Source organism: Glandiceps talaboti, chromosome 8 (genome assembly GCF_964340395.1).
Source record: "Glandiceps talaboti chromosome 8, keGlaTala1.1, whole genome shotgun sequence".
Taxonomy (NCBI): domain Eukaryota; kingdom Metazoa; phylum Hemichordata; class Enteropneusta; family Spengelidae; genus Glandiceps; species Glandiceps talaboti.
The window spans coordinates 25,209,703-25,232,605 of NC_135556.1; the positions used below are offsets into that span (position 1 = coordinate 25,209,703).

A 22,903-nucleotide genomic window follows, 5' to 3' on the forward strand; every position below is an offset into this window, starting at 1 on the left:
CACCGTCCAGACGCACTACGCAATGTCGTTGAAGAAAGAACGGTTCTGGTTTGGAGAATGATTTTGTGGGGTCGAAAAATAATTTCAGAACACAATGTTTGGATTTTTTAATAACAATTCACGTAAAATTCTTCACTGTTTCCTTTCTGTCTTGTACAAAACAAACATTTCTAAATACAGGATATCGATAGGCCATACACAAGACTTGATCCCACGATCTGATATGTATTAGGAAATGTCATCAACATATGTTAGGGAGCTAGCTGAACGTGATTTTATGAGCCCAGGAGAAAAACGACGAAAGAATGCCTTTCAAATACCAAAATGAAAGCCAAACTTCTTCCAAGAAAAAAGTAGCTTGAAAGAGCCTAGAAGGACAGTTTACCAGGTTCTCTTGTTTTGATCACCTTGCAAGCGTTACCGACTGCACTGATTGGTTAGAAAGCAAGTTGTGGGAAAATTAAATACCAGGATGGTCCTATTACATAGGATATGAGTATTTGTGGAGGAGGATGGATTAAAACGATTTTCATTCATCGATTTCAACAACCATGTCCGATGAAAGGTCAAGAAAGGAGCTGAATCAGTGAATGGGGGTAAAGTATATTATGTACCCGACATTTTAAAGGTCATAAGGTCGTTATTTCGGGTGTTTATTGAAGACTTTTAGTGTGAAAACCTGATGCATGAGTCTACAGCCCGATCCAGTCACACCCCTTGTAAATGTTTGTATAGATACAGAGACATACAATATATTATTTCGTGAGTTCGTATAAAAGGACAAGTCCAAGTCTGGTTAAACTTCTGCTTTACTTGAATCCCAACGTTTCGACTGTGCACAGACAGTCTTTTTCAAGGGCTAAAAAAACAAAAAAAAACATGAAGCAAAGAATATGAAATACAGAAAATTTAACAAAAAGCTAAAATGGATCAATTAATAGCAAATAGGGCAATGGAAAATAAAAGGTAAGACGTGTATTTAAAAATAGGATGAATATTATTTCAATAGTATACAGGCCCGTATAGTGTGTTTGTAACACGTACGGTTCATGCATGAACTCCCTATGTAGTAACATGCAAAGGAGTCAGACATTCGTGTCTGTTGATAACATCACGTACGAACAACAGTAATTGTTGACTGACCCATGATAACAACGGTACTATGACATACCAAAGCGATATTGTCAATTTATCATTTAAATCATATGACTCAAGTGCCGTTCTTATCAGTCAAGTCGGTACCAGCACACCCTTCAGTGTACTTATACACCAGGATACGATAGCAACATGGCCGTTTTGTTGTGTCGCATCTTGTTTGGAATAAGTATTGCGTTTTCCCCTTTAATGTGTAATGGTGGTAAGAAAATTTAACTTACATTTTGTACTTTTATGAAAATGTTTCACTGTAGCGACATTTCTTTTCCTTTTCACCCATTTCATAGTATTACTTAAAGTTTATCAGTAATTAATTTAACTTCCTTGTTTTAATTGTTTGACATTCTCTTTTTTCTGCTAACCATACAACGTTCTACGATCATAGTAAATCTAATCTAGCAAAATTTATAAAATATTCTTATTTTGAGTTTCGTTTGTACTGTACTTTTAGGCTTTCTTTTTGTTATTTCTTAAACTTGTGGTTGTTTTCGATGTCTGCTTTTAGATATTTTTTTTACTTCCTTGTTCTACCTTGGGTATTGTAGACAACACAGTGAAAACAACCATGACAACAAAAACGTTAAGAATAACGACGACAAAACATCGGTGATTTTAATATTATCAATATCTTCACAACTAAAACACCTGACTGTACTCAAATATTAGTGTTCTGTTGTCTCACTATGCACGATGTGTTCTGGCTTCATGTGTAAAATTTAATGTGGGTGTATATGTGCTGTCAACAAACGAATAATTTTGTCAATTTTTTATAGACACTGCAGGTCTTCCAGACGATGAGTTCACCGACATCAAAGACTACATAATTGAGAGAGAACCCAAACTTTATACTCTAGAGTCCATAAAGACTGATCCTCGAAGTGACGTTTCCGAATGGATTGTGGGTCTTCGTTTTAGAGTGTTTAAGTCAAATGCTGAAAAAATGGTCGAAGATACACTTCCACATAGAGGTTATGATTATATTCGGTATGGGGGCAAACTGAATGACACGGAAGTCGTTGCATTGTTTGAAGTAAGTAAGACCCTCACTCCTATCCCTTCACATCCCGAACTCAAAATCACGTGACAGAATGTTAAAAAGTCGCCTGTAAAGTGTTTGCAATTCCCCTGTTGCCATTAAAATATTAATTATTATGAAAGGTAAATAACACGATGTAAAATGTCTCCTTTTGAATTTTGTCTTCTTCCACACAAATCTGATGTGTGCACTCATAAATCTGTCCACTCCAAGATTTATGGTCTAGGCCTACACGTACGTACTAAGCAATTGCGAGGAAACGTGCTACTGTTTTGGCGTGATCGATGTGTTATTGATTACAGTGTCGGAGTTTAGAAACAGTTTCCCAAAGTTTTAAAACAACGTGCTTTGAGGCTCTATTCTTGTCTGTGTTTGAGGCGAGATGTGGTGAACGTTTTTTCCCCACTCGTTTTAATACAATCATATAGATGTCAAGGTCAACTTATTATTAAACATAGTTATGAAAATGTGTTTGGTATGCAAACTCTAGTAAGCCATAGCTTATAACAACCAACCAATCAATAATATGAGTGTGATTTATAACTGCTGAGTTGTTTGAAGTCAAGTAACAAAGGAATTTTGCTGATGAATTATTTCGATGTTGCCTTATGTACATATGAGGTTCTTTCAAGATGACTGTTGACAAAAATAGACATTTGCAGCGCCATTTTGTATTATTTTGCGTACGTATCTGTGTAAATAGTCATTTAAATATTTTGTATGAATACATTGTTTCTGATTCTGCACCTCATTCTTCTAGAAAAAATTCGTATCAATTTTATCTATGACGATATCCCACACTTCACTGGGTTGCAAATACTAGTACATAAAGCTGTGTGTTCGATACATAATCAGGATGGCGTTGTATGCACATCATTCAATTGTAATGTAATACCCATCAACGACTAAGTTGTCGTCTCTAAGGTTCACATTATTTATTACGTGTAGGTTAAGTACATCTGATAAAACAGTTTCAAAAAAGTTTCACTAACACCTAGCGCAGCTTTAATGTACGTTATACATGCATCCAGTGTCCTTTGACAAACCGTTCCATGAAGGCTGGGCTTTTAAGGTTGAGATGCAGGTTCGTTAGCTCATTTTTCCTCCATCACATTTCACAGTAAAGACAAGATAAATATACCATTTTTTTCATTAATTATGTCGAGTCTTTGTATGAAGTTGTGGTTTCTGTGGTGATTTTTTACATTTTTAACCATATTATTGATCTGTACCCAAAAACTGTGTTTTTTGACGATTTTCACTTAAAGCTATTTAACTTTTACAAACAGTTGAATATAGTCCTCTTTTCGACTTCAAATGAAAGCTATGTACATAAACAAAAAAACGTTCCTCCGGATTTTTTATTTTGTCTCTCATTGTCTTGTTATAATCATCCAAAGTTGTATTTTTGTGTTTTTTGCATAAATTACCGCTTTTCACACTTCTCAACGCAATATCTCTTGATTCCCTCAAAAACTAAACAATCCGGAGGAACGTTTTTTCGACACACTGTCTCCGAGTATTGTCTCCAAATTTGACGCAGCTGGGACGTTCTGACGCAAAGTTAAATAGCTTTGAACTTCACACAGTATACAAAATAAAGAACGTAGAAAAATGCTAATTAACACAATTGGACTCCTTCCGCCCGACAAAAGCTTTCAAATTCGACAGACATTGCAACAGCTGTTTTCTGTGACTTGCAAATATGTTACTCAATCCTTGCCATTTGGTTGTGTACGTTGCTTTGCTACAGACATGAAGAAAATCGGGTATTTTAGGAGGGTCATGAAATGCTACAGATAGAAACGTGTTTGTTTCCCGCGATAAAGGTGTCAAGTCATCTATTATTCATCTACGGGTGGAGACTTTGGTTTAATCTTTTAATACGGTACGCGTGCCGTTCTCGACATTACATAGTATACTTTCTGGTTTGGATTCGAAGCTCTTGCTCTACGCAGTTGGTGTTCGTGTTTTGATTCGAATATGGGCTACGTTCCATATTCCTGCTCATGTATTAGGCATTGCTACGTTGTTGGTGTTTCGTTGAAGACACACAATAAAAAAGTTAATCCTTTCCCTGAAATCAAATTTCCACACCACGACACCGTACGACATCGGGAATGTTATACAAATTGTAAGGAGTGTTACAAAACTACGGTATAAATAATGGTACTTGAACTCACGTCAACAGTTTTTCTTCCACTGCGAGTGACGTTTTATGATACTCGGAGTCGTAGTAGACATTACCTCATTTATTTAAACTACTTGTACCTTCAAAATCTCCATTTTATAACTTTAATAGCCTTGAGGATCGCTCGGTGCCAAATTCTTTGCCGTTTACGTTCAGACAGCGTCATCGTAGACGCAAATAAACAACGCAACGCACGTATACTACTACAGTACATGTGACTCGGTGTCGACGTGTCTCGAAAGTTCACGAAGGATCGAGCCGTGATAAGCCGATCGTTAGAGTGTGGTTGCCACACTCAATTTATAGGACCTTAACCCTAATAATATAATATAGTATGTGAAGAGGACGTTGTCAAAATCCACCAACGCGAAAGTTCAAAGCTAGTCTACGGCCACGTTCTGTGAATCTTACAGAAACAGAAATGTAATACCCGGAAATCGCCGATGCAATGTCACGCATCTGACGTGAACTCTCAAGTCTCGAAGATAGCGTGGTTCATTTTCGATGCGCCAACGTGTTGATTAAATCGTTTTATTTTTGTAAACATCAATTTTTTTCGATCGGCTAAAACAATTAGCCTGCAATACTGTTAGATATTCGAGATTTGTATGTTTTTTTTTTTACATGCATGGTACTTGAAAACCGTCATCTAATACATCGCCGTCGCGTCGGGTACACTTGAAGGCTGTAGACTAGTGTAGTCACAGTCGCTTGTAAACTGTTATTCCTTTCCTAAATGGTTTTATTCTTGTCTATAACGGTCCTAATACAGAACAATGACGTTATTATAGGGATTGGCGATATTCTTATGAAATCGGTAGCAATGTCATACCCCCCCTCTCCCCCTACGTGTTATATGTAACTTGTAAGTACCATTTAGGAAAGGAGTAACAGTTTACAAGCGACTGTGCGGCTGTAGTGCAGTGTAGGCCGCTTCACTGTAACGTTTTTAGCCGATGCACTGGTCAAAATCAACGTGCATAAGTCCAGGTTCAAAGGAGGTATTTTTTTTACTTTTTATTGGTTATAACCAAATTTACCGAGTTTGATTGGTTTTGTACAACAACACAGCTAAGAGATAATGTCACGTCAGTCATTGCACAGAGGCCTACTAGCTATGGTTCATTTGCATATGAAAAGACACTCTTCTGTAATCAACGTTTCTGTCAATCTTCTTTATGTATGCAAATCTTTGTACATAAACATTCAGGAATGAAACCATATAAAACACATATAGCGTTAGAGTTTTTTCATTTCAAATTTATTAATGGAAAAAATGAACGATTTTCAAAAAATCTTTCAACCAAATGATGGCACATACCATGAAGCTTCATAATGAGCAAAAAAAAAAAAAAGGCCAAAATTCACCAACGAACCTGCATCTCATCCTTAAATGAACACTTGGTCTGAAAAAGAAGATTGTTATTATTGCAAGAACTAGTCGTTGTACAGCCCAAATATTTTCAGTTATATATAATCGTATGTCTACGCAATGTCATGCATTAATTTATTTAAAATTTGCTGGCATAAACAAACGCAACAAAGGTAGGAACTAAAGTACCATATGGTAGTACTTACAAAATGCCGGATTTCTTTAACTGTTAGGCAGATCTTCCGCACTATATCCAAGAAGTGAGAGATGAAATTACGAGCTTTGACCTGTATCCAGTAGAAGTGAAAATTGCACTGGTAGATTCACATTTCACCAATTACTCGACCCAGTATATGTATAACCTAATTAATGACCCTGACAAGAACTGGGTACAAGTTTGTGTCAATTATACACACGATCCGTTGTATTGGGGATCTACAAACAGTGGTAAGGCTTCTCTGCATATTCTCTCTCTCTCTCTCTCTCTCTCTCTCTCTCTCTCTCTCTCTCTCTCTCTCTCTCTCTCTCTCTCTCTCTCTCTCTTTCTCTCTCTCTCTCTCTCTCTCTCTCTCTCTCTCTCTGGAGACGTTAAAATGCAATAAATATATTGTTGACATTGCAAACTATATTGTTACTTGGTTCCTTAAATTCTATCTGTCAAAACTGAAAAAAAAAGTTATACGAGTAACAATGATCAGTCTACTAACATATTTTCGTGACAAAAAACTTTCAATAAACAATGTGTGATTGTTGCATGTTGACAGGGTTCATATCACGTGTTCAAAGCAGCTGTAGTATGATGATGGACTATGCGCTGGTACTAGGACATTCCAATTCCACTTACAATCCTTGCTTCAATGGTAAGTATCACCAAGTCCTGTTGACCCGTTGACATTTAATTTGATAACTATATTGTATTTCAATAGCACTCCTAAGTATAGATGCAACGAGTGTAATGGGCAAAGGTCAAGATTTGACACGGATACAAATCAAGACAGTTTGTAGCAGTATAACAAATATAAATCATTCGTTTTAAAGTTTTTATAACGCTTGCTATGAAATGGTGTATGTCTACCTATACTTCTTTCTGATTCTAGTCACGTTTACTAATGATAACATGCAGTAGAATGGTAATAAAATTTGCATTTTTGTATAGAGGCAACACATTCAACTCCACAACGTCGTGGAATCCAGTAAATCACTATGACTTAGACCTTAAAATACGATGTTATCGTAAGGGGCGTGCTACGTGGCACACACATGGATATTTGCTAGTTGGCGCTACTGCCGGCCACGAGTATACTTTCCAGCCTACCCCTAGTAATGCTGAACAGTGACATCCCATTGACGACACGAGCAGGTCGAAAATCTGCGAACAATGTCGAAAAGGAGATGAACTTTATAATTTGCATATGAAAAAAACCATGAAAATTATCAGCGGTTTGAACTTTAATGGTGACTTTTTTGTGCAAATTCTTTCTAAGAAACATAGTCATGTGATCTAAACATTACTTTTCGCAGACCTTATGTTTCCATATGGACCAGAAATTGGTGACAACATCAATGAAAGAAATGATGACGCAAGCTCTGATGAGATACTGCTGGCCATCCCATTCCCGTTCTTTGACCACAACCACGACTCGTTATGGGTAAGAGCGATGCCATTATTTACAGCGAGGGGTTATTCCTGGGAAATCTTTGGAAAACAATATTTCGGAATGTTTATCTCGAATGTTAACTATTATATTTCTCTTTCCTAGGTGAACACAAATGGCGTCATATCGTTCCTGAGAAATATTTGGGAATTCACTCCCGAACCTTTCCCCCTTCATGTAGATACATATGGTCGCCTGGTGGCGCCCTATTGGGCTGACGTAGACACTACAAATGGGGGTGAGGTATACTACCGTGAAATAACAAACCCGGATGATATTTTGTTGAAGAGAGCATCTATTGATATCAGACGTATTTTTCCTAGACATTATAGCTTCACCGCATCGTGGATCTTAATAGCGACTTGGGATAACGTAGCTTTCTTTGGTGCTTCTAATACAGGGAAGGAAAAGGTTGGTAATGTGACGTCACTTATTAAAAATCACATCGCATCTGTTCATGCCTCCAGTCGCATTTCTCGTACCACATAATCCAAAACGAAATGTGTCGCATACGCGCGCGCGGACGAACATGTCACGAACTTTCGGGTATAACGCGTCACGTACTCACTGTACTGGTATATGTATAACCGATCACTCAAGTTTTTGTCCGTAATATAATCATTTCATGTAAAGGCGCATTGCGATAAAACTCAATACAATTTTGTAATCGTGGTCTTCGAATTCGCAATTTGTCGATGTTCTCTCTTACAGCGAAACACGTTCCAATGTGTTTTAGTTACTAACGGAAAACATTCGTTTGCCATCTATAACTACGATGACATCACATGGACTACAGGGTTTGCTAGTGGCGGTGATGAAGACACGGGCTTAGGTGGGATTCCTGCACAGGTACATTTCTACTTACTATTTCAATATATTACATGTAATATATATCTACACACACACGCAGGCACGCACGCACGCACGCACGCGCGCGCGCGTCTGTATTACCTCTGGATGGATAAGCTGCGGGTTCGCAATTTAGTCTTAAATACATGTAAACAGAGCACATCACAGGATGTCAATCTGAAAGAACAAAACCGACAGACAACATAGCAGTCTGTTTTAGAATGTGTTTTATTTTCTATATCGTATCGTGTATAACGAATTATTTTGATAAATTTAGGTTGGTTTCAATGGTGGTGATGGCGATACGTCTCACACTGTCCAGGGATCAAGAACTGACGACATCGTCAACATCGATCGAAGGAGTAATGTTAATAAAACTGGTAGATATGTGTTTCAGATTGACAACAAGGATATTACAGAAGGTGGATGTAATACAGAAGGTGAGTCTTTAGCTTTGTCTTGTAAGTAAAACTATAAAATAGCGCCAATGGTTGTGTAGCACAACTGATTACCCGGTACACTTTTAGTGCATTTTCCTAAAAAAATTGTCAGTATAAACACACGGTATCATTGGTCAACTCTGCTACTTTGAGTCGTGTGGACACCCCTTCAGAACATTACCACCAACTATCAAATCTCTCTGCTAGGTACTTATTGAGTGCTTTTGACAAAAACATGATATATTATAGATATATTTGTATATCAATCACGGGTCATCACATCATCAACATTTTTATCATCTTCACATCCCCAGAAATATCGTCACTGGTGTCAGGCTAATAATATATATCTAGCAGGTTTGGAGTTCAGGGTTTTTGACCTAGTTTGCGTATCATCATGTTATCATCAATTCTCTATCTGCAGTGAAATAAAAAAAAGTGATTCACAAGATGGCACATATTATATGTATTGGGTGGGAATACTGTAGTGGTAAACATGATTCTACTATTAGTCACTGTTGCCATAGAGTTACAAACGGGATTGCTTTGGTATTTCAATTATGGACATGACATTTTACTCACACACTTATGCCCAGACAGATTCAAAAGCAAAATAAATAATTACAGGAGTGCCAAGCATAGAGGGGATGTAGAAGCAGACAGGTAGTCGTGTCGCTTATAATATCCTGTAATCATTTTCATCAAAACTTGTATCTAACTATACTACACTGTAAAGAATAGTAATGCTTATTACTTTCCAATGTGATAAGGTAGGGATATTATTGTGTGTATGGTGCCTCTGTTGCTGTTAGTCTAGAGTTGAAGTGACTTTATGTAAACAACACACCGATTGTGCCCTATGAGTGAAACGTCAAAGTATCCCGTTGTAGGTGTAATGTCTGCCAGTAAACGATATTTATACCAGCTATACACAGTAACCACTATTCTGTACTCCATTTTAGGTGTCCTTAGTATCTATCCAACTGTTGGATACATGTTGGGTGGAGAGAAAGTCACAATATCTGGACCTTGCATTGATCCTGCCAACAGCGACAAGATATGGTGTAAATTTAGTGACCAAGAAGTACAAGGAAATTATGAAAATCATTTTATGATTAGTTGCACAACGCCGATCTTTTACGAAATTGGTCGATTAGAGTTCCGGTTATCTGTTGACGGTGGAGCCACGTACGATGACTACAGAGGTATCTTCACAGTCTGTAAGTACACTATCCTACATTTCTAAGTACAAGTACAAGGGAAACCTGTTAAGTTGGAAAAATCGTCACCTGGCTCTATAATAGCGAATCTAAACGTATGACACGCACACACACACACACACACACACACACACACACACACACACACACACACAAATTGTTACTAACTTTGTTATATTTTATCGTCTGCCTCAACAGAAATTTAGTACAATTACTACATTGACTGACATGCCTGAAATAGTATAAGTTGTTACGGTGTACATGATTTGGCGATGAACTCCCGAGATTATGGTATTATGGCAGCTCGTGCAAAGAAAATGTAAACATTTGGCTTGTTACAACAGGCGATACAGTGAAGTAATGTTAGGCCAGATGATGAAAGTAGTGACAGGAAGACTTTTGTCTAGCCAGGCAACGATTTGTTTCTAATCAACTGATTTCAATTACACTTGTTTACCCTAGTATTCATTACTGCCGATAATAAGAACACAAACGTAAATTCTCTTCAATAAAAATGATGATATATCAAATTGATATGGTATGGAATATAGACTTAAAAGTTATGTGGTACTGATAAAGTTCGAATTGATGAATAGCTGCAATATAATAATATAATTATAACTTTATTATCACTTGCAATGCTGCTGACAAAAATGTATACAACATCGAAGTTTCTCGTTTTCAGTAAGCATCGAACATATGGCCCCATCGGTCATCAGACAGAATAAACTTGAGTGGAACATCTTGGATACTCTCACTATAGAGTGGGAAAAGGATGATTTAGATTCTGGGAACGTTAAGATATATCTATATCGATACGTGGAAGATCTGATTACTGGGAATGCAGCCTTAGAACTGGACGACGACTGGCCAATCAATGTTGTGAGCAACACAGGAAGTTATTCTTTCTCAAGAGATCAACAAAATCAATATAACCACTACATTGGTGTTTTTCGGATTGCCGATGACGAATCGGAATTGGATACGTAAGTGCTAAATTATTCACACTCATCACAATCACATTGTAACAGCTGTTGGTAAAAAAAACCCGTTCATATATTGTGTATTTGGTGCTTTGACATACTCAGTCATACATGTATCTATGATGTGATAACGCCACCTAGTGGTCAGAGGAAACTTTCTGTAAAGGCTAGTATAGATTCAATCTGATTAAAATCCGATGTCATCATGTGGCGAAAGCGTCTAAATGCTTTATTTACCTACATTTCCATCGTTTTGTGTCGTTTGCTGCAAGTGATCGCGTGGGAAGGCGGCGTTTAGACGCTTTCACCACATCGGATTTTAATCAGATTGGTATAGATTTGGAGAAGTCTTAAAACGTCGTAAACAAAGTGGGGCATTGATGATCTTCGTATTCAAGAACTCAAATCACTAGCACTCGAAGACGACACTTCTTTCACCGTGAATTCAAAACAACATATAAAATGTCTATAAGCTTATTTGTATGCCTTTATATCTTTTATACATATTTTCGATAGACATCCACGGTCCCTCTGGGGTGATGTTCATAATCTAAAGTGGAGACACAAGGCCAACCCACAGTTCTGCAAAGTTTGGTCTTCTTCTGAGGCAGAAAAAGACGAGTCATTCCTTGAAGACCTTGAACCCTGCCCATGTACTTTGCAGCAGGCTAGGGTCGACTTTGGTCGCTATTCACCACATCCTTACTGTAATGAGAGGTCGTCACACAGTGAGAACTGTGACAGGAATGAACAAGCTAGACACTGTGTTAGAGTTAATACTGCAAAGTAAGTACATCGTCTGTAAGGTTTGTCGTATTGTTAGGTCGATTTGGTGACCACATATTGCCGTCTGATTGGCCAAGCTGAGCAATGTAAGTAAGAAAGACAATACATTGCAGTCTGTATGGACGATTTGATATCATGATCAAATCATTTCATATAATTTTTTATTTGGTGCAATTTTTGCACTATCATACGTCAATCGAATACACTTTACTTAAGTTCAGTAGATTATCTGATATTCGTGTTTGAATGAGATATTTTTGTTTGCTGCTGCGTCGCATCGCGATCACTCTATAAACTTTTACTCATCCCGATTATTTGAATGATGTCATTGTTTACTTGGGAAAATGCCTATTGTAAGTCATATCAATTTTTGTTCAGAAACAAAGTTTTGTTTGAGAATCCCTAGTTACAGGCATAGCATTTGAACCCTAGACTGTGAAGCAGACGACTGTCGTGTTTCATTTTCGGCATCGCGTAATTTGCAAAACAAAAATTAATGTGAATGAGGTGGTCAAACAGTTCATTATATTTAAATATATTCACAAAATATCCTGTCAATCATATATCTATACTTCTTATACTATTATCAAATCAATTTCTTTAAAGCCAAATGAATGCCGGTCAGCAATGTTGTTATGACAACAGTGGCAATTTGTTGGATGGTCCCGACGGTGGTGGTACTGCACACAGAATTCATCATGGTGGCATCTCCCCGTTTAAAATGGCGGGAACAGTACCTTACCTGTCACACTACCTGACTGATTTGCTGCCTTGGGAACTTTGTTGTAGTCTGTTCGACTTACAGTGTAATCTATATTATCGGAAAAGACCATCAGATCTTTGTCAAGAATATCAGCCTCCAACACCAGGTAAACCTCCCACTGCAAGTACTCAGTGATAAACGTCTTCAAATTAAGTCAAATCGCCCGGTTCATTTGATTCATTGTCAAATTACTGTATAGATGAATAACTAAATAATTTGTTAATCGATTTACAGATTGATTGATTGATTAATTGATCGATTAATCAATTGATTGACAGGTTGATCGGTTAGAGACTGTTCAGTTCCGATTACCAGTCGACCATGAGGTACCATTTATCATGTAGTACATGGTATATTACATTATGCTGGTTATAAAGTTATTTATATTATACCTGCACACTGGTTGGCAATGACATGGATTATGTGTTGCAGCCACAGTATTATTCATAAACAAAGTATCAGGTTCACTACTATAAATGTCGGATTTATCACACAGGGAGCCTCGAAAAATTCATATTCATATGATGGCAGTTTCTTATAGTAAATTGCCATGGCATTTGTATAGGGCATTCGTCCCAAGGTAATACTCCAAGGACATCTTGGGATAGCAAAGGGTACGGGTAGCGGTGTGATAGTCTGGAGCAGTACCCCTAGGGTACAATAAAGCTTTGGGTCTTATTATTTAAAGTGTAGAAATATTGGGATGCTTTATTTTTTACTTTTTATAGATGCTTTATTATGTTCATGTCATTAATTCTTTCCATCACTTCACTTCAAGTCAAAATGACCATATCTCATGGTGACCTAAATCTTTTTTTTTTTTAAATGAATTTCTCCTCATTGCATTTCAGGTGGCGGTATTGGAGACCCACATTTCATCACGCTGGATGGGTTGGAGTATACATTTAATGGACATGGCGAATTCACTCTCGTACAGACTCCGAATGATACATTTGTCATGCAGGCCAGGATGGAAGAGTTGAAATCAGGTAATTGCCAATACAAATAAAACAGTATAAAAGTAGGATAGAGACAATTGTAAAATTCTACTTTTCATATCACGTGATTTCACAATTATTACTGTAGTGTGTGTACATGACGATCGATGATTGGTAGATTGAAAACAATATCATTTTTTGCGCTTATGAAAATTTCTCAAAAAGTTCATTAATCGCAAAGCATTATTCATTATATATATATATATATATATATATATATATATGAAAATTTACATTTGAAACCAAGCTTTGGAAATCATTTATAACGAACGCATTTCACATCAAAAACAGTTCTACAGTCGAAATTAGAAAATAACGGCAAGTAGCAAAACATTAGGTTGAAACTTGTCCCCTATTCGCTTAGGTGAAGGACTTGTCCCGTATTCCCTAGAGAGAGCCCATAATAAACAGACATATTTCAAAGTGACACTTTAAATCAGGGTTTACGGTAACTGCACTTCTTTATAGGCAACACAACTGTGGCAGGAGCGACAGTGTTTACCGCCATCGTTATGCAAGATAGTGAGTCAGACAGAGTTCAAGTCCAGGTTAATGAACGCAGAATCCTGGACGTATGGATCAAGACTGTGAACGGTACATGGGAGAGAGTTGATTTTGAACAGGAGGCATTCTGGGATTATCAAGGTATGGTATTAGCAATTTATTGCTGTCGAGTACTTCCGGTTCCCTTTATCGTATGGAGTCACTTCGATTCTATTTTTTTATTATTCCAGACATAAGACAGCTTCATTTTCTTTCAAAAATTTTACCATAAGTTGTACAATTCATGTGAGATATTGTCATCGTCATGACAACTAGTTGATCAACAGGTCCATGTGATGAACCCATACTTGAAAGTGCTCAAAAAACTGCAATTTAAATTAATGAGATATGGATTTCACATTTCTCAGAAAGAAGGTCATTATTGGGGGTCTAGATATTGAAAGAAGGTCGCGGTATTAGACTGTAGTATGACGCTGTCTGACAGTAATGATGTACGGAGTACAACCTTCAGTAGACTCTGTAAACATATTTGTGTTTCACATACTAACGACTAATTGGCATGATTAATTTCGTATTCTAGGTGTTTCAGTGGTAAAAGATGAAACATTTATTAGGAATAGAAACCGAGCTATAGTGACAGTAAAATTCCCCGTATCTGAGATATCTTTGCAGTTCACTGCTAATGAAGGTAGCTTGATGCTCTCCTTCCTGTTCTTTGGTCCGCCATCTTTGAAAGGAACAACGCAAGGACTTATGGGAACCTGGAACGACGATAAGGAAGATGACCTTGTGACCCCAGACGGGAAGCTTTTACCAATTGACTCATCACTAAATGATATTCACTATCATTTTGGATTAAATTGTTAGTAATTTTTTTAAAACTGCACTAGCTGTAACTTGGATATTTTATGTTTTATCAGACAACAAAAGATATTTACTGAAATCATAACACAACCAAAGATAATCACCGAAATGTTAAATTACCAGTAATTAGAAATTGTACATATCAATTAGATGTCTATTTTATCTATTAGCAGTATAGTACGTGAAAATCATAATTCACTGAGGGCACGCGCTTGGTTGGATATATTGCACCATACTATATGTACAGCTACACAAATATGTTTACCCGCAGGTGATTCAATAATGTCCAGGATGTACAATATCTAAAAATATCCTTGTTGCAGCTAATGCAGCCTTAGTTATATTAAAAGTACACACCTTTGTTGTTGTTAATCAGCAAACTCTGTATACCTTTCAAAAGAATATGGTAGACTACTACGCCTGTAACATATTATTTACTGAAGTGATTTACAAAAATTCCGACGTAAAAGGTTTTTAGCAAGTTTTAATTTTTTATCATAATTTACAAGAAATAATTTAGTTTACTTTATCGTTCTACAGGGAACGTGTCCGAATTCCAGACATTGTTTTACTATGATGGCGGGAAAACACACACTACGACCAACAATTACGATTACCTACCAATCATAAATGTTCCTCAGAACATATCAGATGAAGTGACAATGGTTTGTGGGAATAACCCACAATGCAAATTCGACTTCCAGGTTACAGGAGATATACTTGTAGCAACAGAATCGAAAGAATCGGTTGAACTATTTGAAGAAGTCAGTGAGGACACAAAGACAGGTATGTATATTAAACTGGTTCAAACAACTATCTCCCAACATTTTTTTTTCAATCCAATATTTACCATTTAACTCTTTCTTTGTAGTGAGACCAGACTTCTTACATCTTATCAAATAATCAGAGATTCAAGACAAATTTTCACAGCAAGATGGTTGCGTCCGTGTGTGATGTACGTAAATATACAACCTCTCCAAAGATGGTTGCGTCCGTGTGTGATCACTATACGAAAAGTCATATTTGACCATATCTTTCCACCGGGGTAAATCTTGGGCAGAGGATGTGTAAATGTGGGTAGTATGAGATGAAGTACCACCTTTGACTTAATTTACCCCCCGGTTGTAGACAGTCAAAAGTGGTACTGCGTCTTGTACTACCCCTGGACAGAGATGGTAGTTAGGTGGGTCTCACCTAGGGTAAAGGTTGGGTAAAGGTGGGTAAATTTGACTTTTCGTATAGTGGATGTACGTAAATATACAACCTCTCCAAAGTGGGCTACTGTTTAATAAACCCGGTATATAAGGACGTTGTTTCTGATTGGTTAATAAGATGCAAGACATGACAATTTTGGTCTTGCGATGGCTATAAAAACTTGATAAGTCAAGATGGTATTCAACGGTGGCAAAGCAAGAAGCTTATGGTGTCTGTTTGACCACTGAGTAATGGCTTAACATCCAAATTACTTTTGTTTTTATCTATCTACCAGTTATTAGTTGCGGTCAGGTTACAGCACCGAACAATGGTAGCAGGACCGTCACTAAACACACGGAAGGAGGCAAGGCTACATTCAGGTGCCATGAAGGCTTCAACTTGATAGGACCAGAAGAGAGTGTTTGTACTCAAACTGGGTCATGGAGTAACACAGAACCCATATGCGAAGGTGTGTATAATACTAGTTCCCTGAGAGATTTTTGTAATAAATGCTTACTGTTAAAATAAACCACGTAAACTTAATACTTTACTTTTTCAGTTTGAGTCAATATTATTATCAATTTTCTTTCCCTTTCCCTTTCCCTTTCCCTAACCCTGACCATCTTATCTATAATAAAGGATTTAGATATACCTATACTTTGCAATCATACAAAAGGACAAAGGACTCTTCACATAGATTACTTACTGAACTGTTGTTTGGAAACAATGGCATAGAAATACCATCGACTTGTGGAAGTATTGGAGGTGAACCCAATGTTTTGGGACTCAGTCTGGTGTTTCAAGTGCATAAAATAATCGATACTGTGTTTACAGTAGTGTACTGGATTGTTTCACTTCCTGTGCATACATACCATGACAAACTTATTGCAATTAATGAATCACAAACGCGCACGTTCTTTAAAGTAGAAAGTCAAAGTTAAATTTGTTTTAGTAATTATGATAAAATAATAATTTATTTATAAAGAGCCATTATCCATGGTCACGTGATCATCTAAAAATGTACATGATACCAAAACTTTAGACATCTAAAAGAAGTATCAATAATTCCTCATCCATATGGCCATATTGTCACTTGTAATATTTGCCAACCGATCGCTATGTAATGAAGACACATAGCCTCTATGACAGAAACATGGTATGCATCATCATTTAGTTCTCGTTATTTTATTTTCTTATCCAGCTGTTGACTGTGGAACCCCGGTACAGCCAGAGAATGGCTACGTCAACATTACATGTACCGAATATGAATGTGTTGCTGACTTCGCATGTCTACCAGGTTACCTAGAAACTGGCGGTTCTCAAGAGAGGAAGTGTCTTGCTGATGGCAGTTGGGATGGAGGTATACTGTCATGTGAAGCTGACGACATAGGTAAAAGTGATTTGTATAGACAGACATTAAGATTTCTTGTCGAAAATCATCCTGTCTTGTTTGTATCATTTCGAGTGTATTGTTTTAGGATAGACTATTTATTGAAATGTAACTTGTAAATCGTACTGACCATTAGTTTCATCAAACTACGTCATCAGATGACATTGAATGATACCTTAACTGACTCATGTTCGATACATAACTTCAGGAGAGACTTTGGACTAAATTTTATACATCAACACAGCCTTTCTTTTCAATCATTTCTTGTACTACAAAAGTGTGCAAAACGTTACGCTTTCTTCGTAATCAAGCAATAAAAATACTTTTAGTTTGACATCCGTATTATAACATGATAGGCGGGGGGGGGGGTCAGGACTGTCTATACATGTTTATTATGACCGACACTAATGGATTTATGTTCTAAAGCTGTGCAAAATATTGTTAACGACATTTACTTTTTGATATCATTGTCTTTAATGATACATTTTCATTTTCAGAAGCTTCTTCAACTCTGCAATCTTGGGTATGGATCGTTGTTGGTGTCGTGTGTGCTGTGGTAGTTACAGTGTTAGTTGTACTAATATTATGTTGTATAGTACAACACTGCCGTCGTAAGAAGAAGAAGTAAGTGACGTCAATTTGATTGGGTTTTCAAAACTATTGTTATCAAATCCTTTACGCCATTAACTTCAGGAGAGACTTTGGACTAAATTTTAGCCGACACACGTACTTGGTTCAATTACTACTTTTTATGCAGACAGAACCAAACTTTCGAATATTGAATGTAATAATTAAAAGCGGGGAAGCAGGTGGGATCGAGTCCTCACCTTTGACTCTGTGAGTCGTGTCCCCTTCACATCTGACAGCATTTACCCATGCTTTTGAAATATTTGAACTGCGGGAGGGGGGTCATGTTTTTGAGAGAGGGTAACTTTTCAGAAAATGGAATCGGGAAGGTCACAGTGTACGCAACAGACCAGGTTCAATTTCTCTGGTTGTCCCCCTTCTACATGTAATTACTGAAGAGAAGGTTCCCTAAAAACCTAGAACGACGTTTATCTTCTAATAAATGCATTGTTCTTCATCCACTTGTAGGACAACAAGGAATCAAAACAAACCTTTGTCAAACACGACCAGAAAAAATCCTGCCTATTGCCCTGATGATGAGCCCAGGTGAGTGATATTTCATACGGCTACACATTAATATTCACTGTTAAACACTATGGATTCAATCCTAGGTTTTTGCATAGGGCTATCTTATTAGTATGGCCATTACTATTGCATAGCATTATTCAAATTGCTCGTGAACAATTTCCTTTATATTTTTGCCAGACAGAATATTTTTACTTCATACCTAATTCCAAATCCGAACTGGAACTTTTAACAATATGTATATGTATGGTGCTATAATAACTTACTACGAAATATAACGAATTTGGTGTTGAAGTATGTACATAACTGTATTCATTTACGGACGAACGTAGTCAATGGATAACAGCACTACAGCTGTTTTGCCCTGACCATTTCACCGTACTGACTTACCCACGACTAATATGAGTAAAAGCCTTGAGATAAAAGCGAATGTGTAATGTAATGGTCAAAGCGTTCGTTCGAAACTATATGGATATGCAAAAATCCATGGGTACACGCAATACATAACAATTATTTTTATATCATGAGTCGCACTGTTTTGTTCAATGTTGTGAATGTTGTATAGTATATTTAGTCTATTAATCTTGGGAAACAGTAAATCATGTTAAACGTATTAATACCATAACACTTCCCGGCAATGTGATGTGTCAAATATCCCTGAAGTGTTGACTGAAGGCAAACTGTTGTCGCCCCTTTCAGGTATGTGGGTGATCCTGGTACTAATTCTGCAGTTGGTCGTCCACACTTGTAAGTAATAAGTGTAATGCATAGTTCATTAATCCATACAATTGTGAGTACAGATCTAATTATAGTTAGAAATTCACAGAAAAGTCACTGAAGAAACATTGTGACCAATTCCACTGTGCTATCAAGTTGTGAATATTGTGGATTTGTTGTGTATAGGGAATTCTATACCTGTAATAACATTTCACCTCACACTAGAGGGTCAAACTAGAACAAGAAGGCTGATTTATTCTCACACACACACCTAGTAATGCATGTGTAGCACATGGAGCGGATGTAATGGTGTTGACCAAGAAATTGAATAGTCGTTATTTTATGACACACTTTATATGTGATAGAATGTAACGGACCGTTCTGCCTTTATATATCCTTTCTAGATGTAATTATTGTAAAGTGCTTTTGGTACCGTGTAGGAACGTATGTAACACAGATTACGTGCACTGTTGCTTGCAAATACTAGTGGTATTTTCACTGCTGCAGTGCAGTGCAATCATACCGAAATCATTATCATGCTTATTGCATACCTGCATGCAAATGATATGTAAATGAGGATCCGATCGTTCACTACACACGAAATCACGTGATCGTATGCATGATGATTTTTATAATTTTTATGGAAATTTGAAGTTTTCGATAAACATATGTAATAGTAACAGAACCCATGCCAAGTTAGTTCCACTGTGGTTATTTGCAGTCGTGCTTGCAGTGTTTCTGCTACTCCTACGATCATGAAAGTACAGGCGCAGAGAACACTGCAAGCACTGGTGCAAATACCCCAAGTACGTCACACTGGCGCTCGCGTGTCATGGGGTTCTGTCATGATATAGAACCCAGTTGTATTATTTGTAAGTTAATAACACCCTGTGCTAAATTTAAATTTTACAGATATGAATCTGTGACTCCCCAGCATTCTGCCGAAATCCAATATGATCAAAAAGTGTAAGTCATCATTTAGGAAGTTCTATTTTCAGTCAATCAGGTGATCGGATCCAATTAATTTTACTTCGTGTTTAAGGATTATATTTCAAACTAGACTGTGTAACTCATAACATTTTGTTATATGCATGCTGAATACTAGCTATGATAGGAATGAAAACTACACATACATACATCCATCCATCCATCCATACAAACATACATACATACGTACATACATACACACACACAGAGAGACAGACAGACAGACAGACATACACACATACAAAACACACAAACAAACAAACAAACAAATAAATAAATAAATAAATAAATAAACAAACAAACAAACAAACAGGAAATAGTCAAAACACAGTGGTTGAATATCCATGTACATTATATTGAGAGGAAGCTTTGTCGAACATAAATACTGAATGGATTGCTTCTTCAACCCTTCATGTCAGGGTATTTGATAAATCTTGCATTCACTGAAATGTCTCTACTCTACACAGACCTGATAACAACCAAGAGTGGAGACCACAACATGAGAGTTATATTAACCCTGCTTATGCACATTAGCAAAGGTGAGTCTATTGATCAAGAAACAATTGACCATTTCTTTCCTTGAAATTTAAAAAATGTGTAGATATGTTTGATGTTTTTTTTAAGTATTCAAGACGAATGTAGGTTGGGATATTAGGCATTTGTAATATACAACAATTTAGTGCTGCCAAGTTCATTGCGATAGGTCTGGTGAAATATAACACATTACAACTTCCCATTCTTGACAACATATGTGTGATATTCCATGAATCTGGCTCTTAAACTGTGTTTGAGTTTTTACATGTATTATTCTCAGTATTTGTACTTTTATTGCAGTAACGTACCATTGCAAATAACCATTGTGCCGAGTGCCGTTTCCACAAATACTGGTACTACCGGAACACGTCTGCTCGAAATTGTTGAATCAAACGTATGTCGTTGACTGACAAACTAATCCAACGACATGCATGATATGATCCTCGTGGCCATGTTTATAACTCAATGCTGGCTTGGCGATGTAAAGAATATGTGTACCAAGTCAGAGCTAATGGTTTAGTCTTACCGTTATTCATTTCTGGCTAGCTATATTAAATGCATGCCTTTATAATGGATACTTTCTGTCTTACTATATTACATGTATATACACACACACACACACACACACATATATATATATATATATATATATATATATATATATATATATATATACAATGTATATATATATATATATATATATATATATATATATATATATATATATATATATATATATATATATATATATATATGGACCTTGTATATCCTTGGACAGACATTGTGTAATATTTTACTAGTTAATCATCACGGATACAGATTATGATTCCTCATTTCGTTTCTTGTGCCACTTTATATTGGCTATGAGCTGAGGCTGAATCTATTGTTCTTAATACAGATATAATAGTGGTATTTCCATGAATCTATTGTTCTCAATACAGATATAATAGTGGTATTTCCATGTATCTGTTGTTCTTAATACAGATATAATAGTGGTATTTCCATGAATCTATTGTTCTCAATACAGATATAATAGTGGTATTTCCATGTATCTGTTGTTCTTAATACAGATATAATAGTGGTATTTTCATGAATCTATTGTTCTTAATACAGATATAATAGTGGTATTTCCATGAATCTATTGTTCTTAATACAGATATAATAGTGGTATTTCCATGAATCTATTGTTCTTAATACAGATATAATAGTGGTATTTCCATGAAAGCCAAATATCTAGTCTTTTTCCCGTTTGAATATTCACTCCCTGTATTGACTGGATAAAGACGCCTTGTGCTATATTCACATGTCAATAAAAGCATCTCCTATGTCAATGGAGTGGAAGAATGGACAGGGTGTCTTTATTCAGTCATTATCAATGAAGAGAATGAATATATATTCGGGAAAGAAGAAGACAAGAATTTATTTGTTATTTAGTCGATATACCCAGGTAAGAAAGAAAAGAAAAGAAATCAACTTCCTGCGTCATCTTGAAGACGCAGTCTCGCTGGGTCTTTATTTTGATCTTGAGCATCTTGAATGTCAAATGTTATGATTCTTTTTTGACAGTAGTTAATTCTGCCAGTCAAATTACTAGAGAAACTTCAAGAAATTGGTTTCCCCAATTAATTAATTTGTGGATTCTCAATTTTCTATTGAGAAAATACCTCAAATTATCAAAATCCGCAATAACGTGTCTTCATCAATTGTATTTAATACAGGTGCATCGCAAGGATGCGTTCTGTCACCACTTCTATATTCATTGTATACATACGATTGTGTTTTCTGTCAACCAACCAACTACATACTCAGGCGAAAGTGTGTATCGCACTGAAGTCAATAATCTCGTCAGTGTGTTAATTGGCCTTATCATTTATATAAACAGAAATAAAGAAGTGTCGGGTATTTGCATAATCTTCTTGTCCATCTTTTCATTGTATGCATGGATACTCAGATCACTCTCAGACCATAATGCTCAGACCGTGGAAGTATAAACCCACATGCTCAGACTTAGTGGTCTCAGGATTACTATATAGAAAGTAGTCTTGCTGCTAGACTATCGGGCTTTCTCCCGATACGATAAGTGAACGAAGTTCGCTGTGATGGCGAACGCACA

General features: G+C 36.6%; 1 protein-coding gene across 1 annotated transcript; it reads left to right on the forward strand.

Moving 5' to 3' along the window:
* The first annotated feature begins 1,287 nt into the window (after positions 1-1,287).
* On the forward strand, positions 1,288-21,409 carry LOC144439425 (sushi domain-containing protein 2-like). Its single transcript, XM_078128713.1, has 24 exons — positions 1,288-1,357; positions 1,929-2,185; positions 5,988-6,201; positions 6,519-6,614; positions 7,276-7,403; positions 7,515-7,820; positions 8,121-8,258; positions 8,536-8,698; positions 9,661-9,918; positions 10,604-10,904; positions 11,418-11,687; positions 12,294-12,556; positions 13,302-13,439; positions 13,917-14,093; positions 14,533-14,814; positions 15,357-15,602; positions 16,306-16,479; positions 17,212-17,400; positions 17,898-18,024; positions 18,496-18,573; positions 19,252-19,299; positions 20,182-20,235; positions 20,724-20,795; positions 21,091-21,409. Exons 1-23 carry the CDS (start codon positions 1,288-1,290, stop codon positions 20,788-20,790), a joined length of 4,044 nt encoding a protein of 1,347 aa, XP_077984839.1. The 3' UTR covers positions 20,791-20,795; positions 21,091-21,409.
* The last annotated feature ends 1,494 nt before the right edge of the window (positions 21,410-22,903 follow it).

Bases quoted from the DNA above. Each gene is read 5' to 3' on its own strand.
- LOC144439425 (XM_078128713.1), top strand. From the start codon at position 1,288: ATGGCCGTTTTGTTGTGTCGCATCTTGTTTGGAATAAGTATTGCGTTT. The intron at 6,202-6,518 runs GTAAGGCTTCTC...GCATGTTGACAG, and splicing joins TTGGGGATCTACAAACAGTG to GGTTCATATCACGTGTTCAA. The intron at 10,905-11,417 runs GTAAGTGCTAAA...TATTTTCGATAG, and splicing joins GACGAATCGGAATTGGATAC to ACATCCACGGTCCCTCTGGG.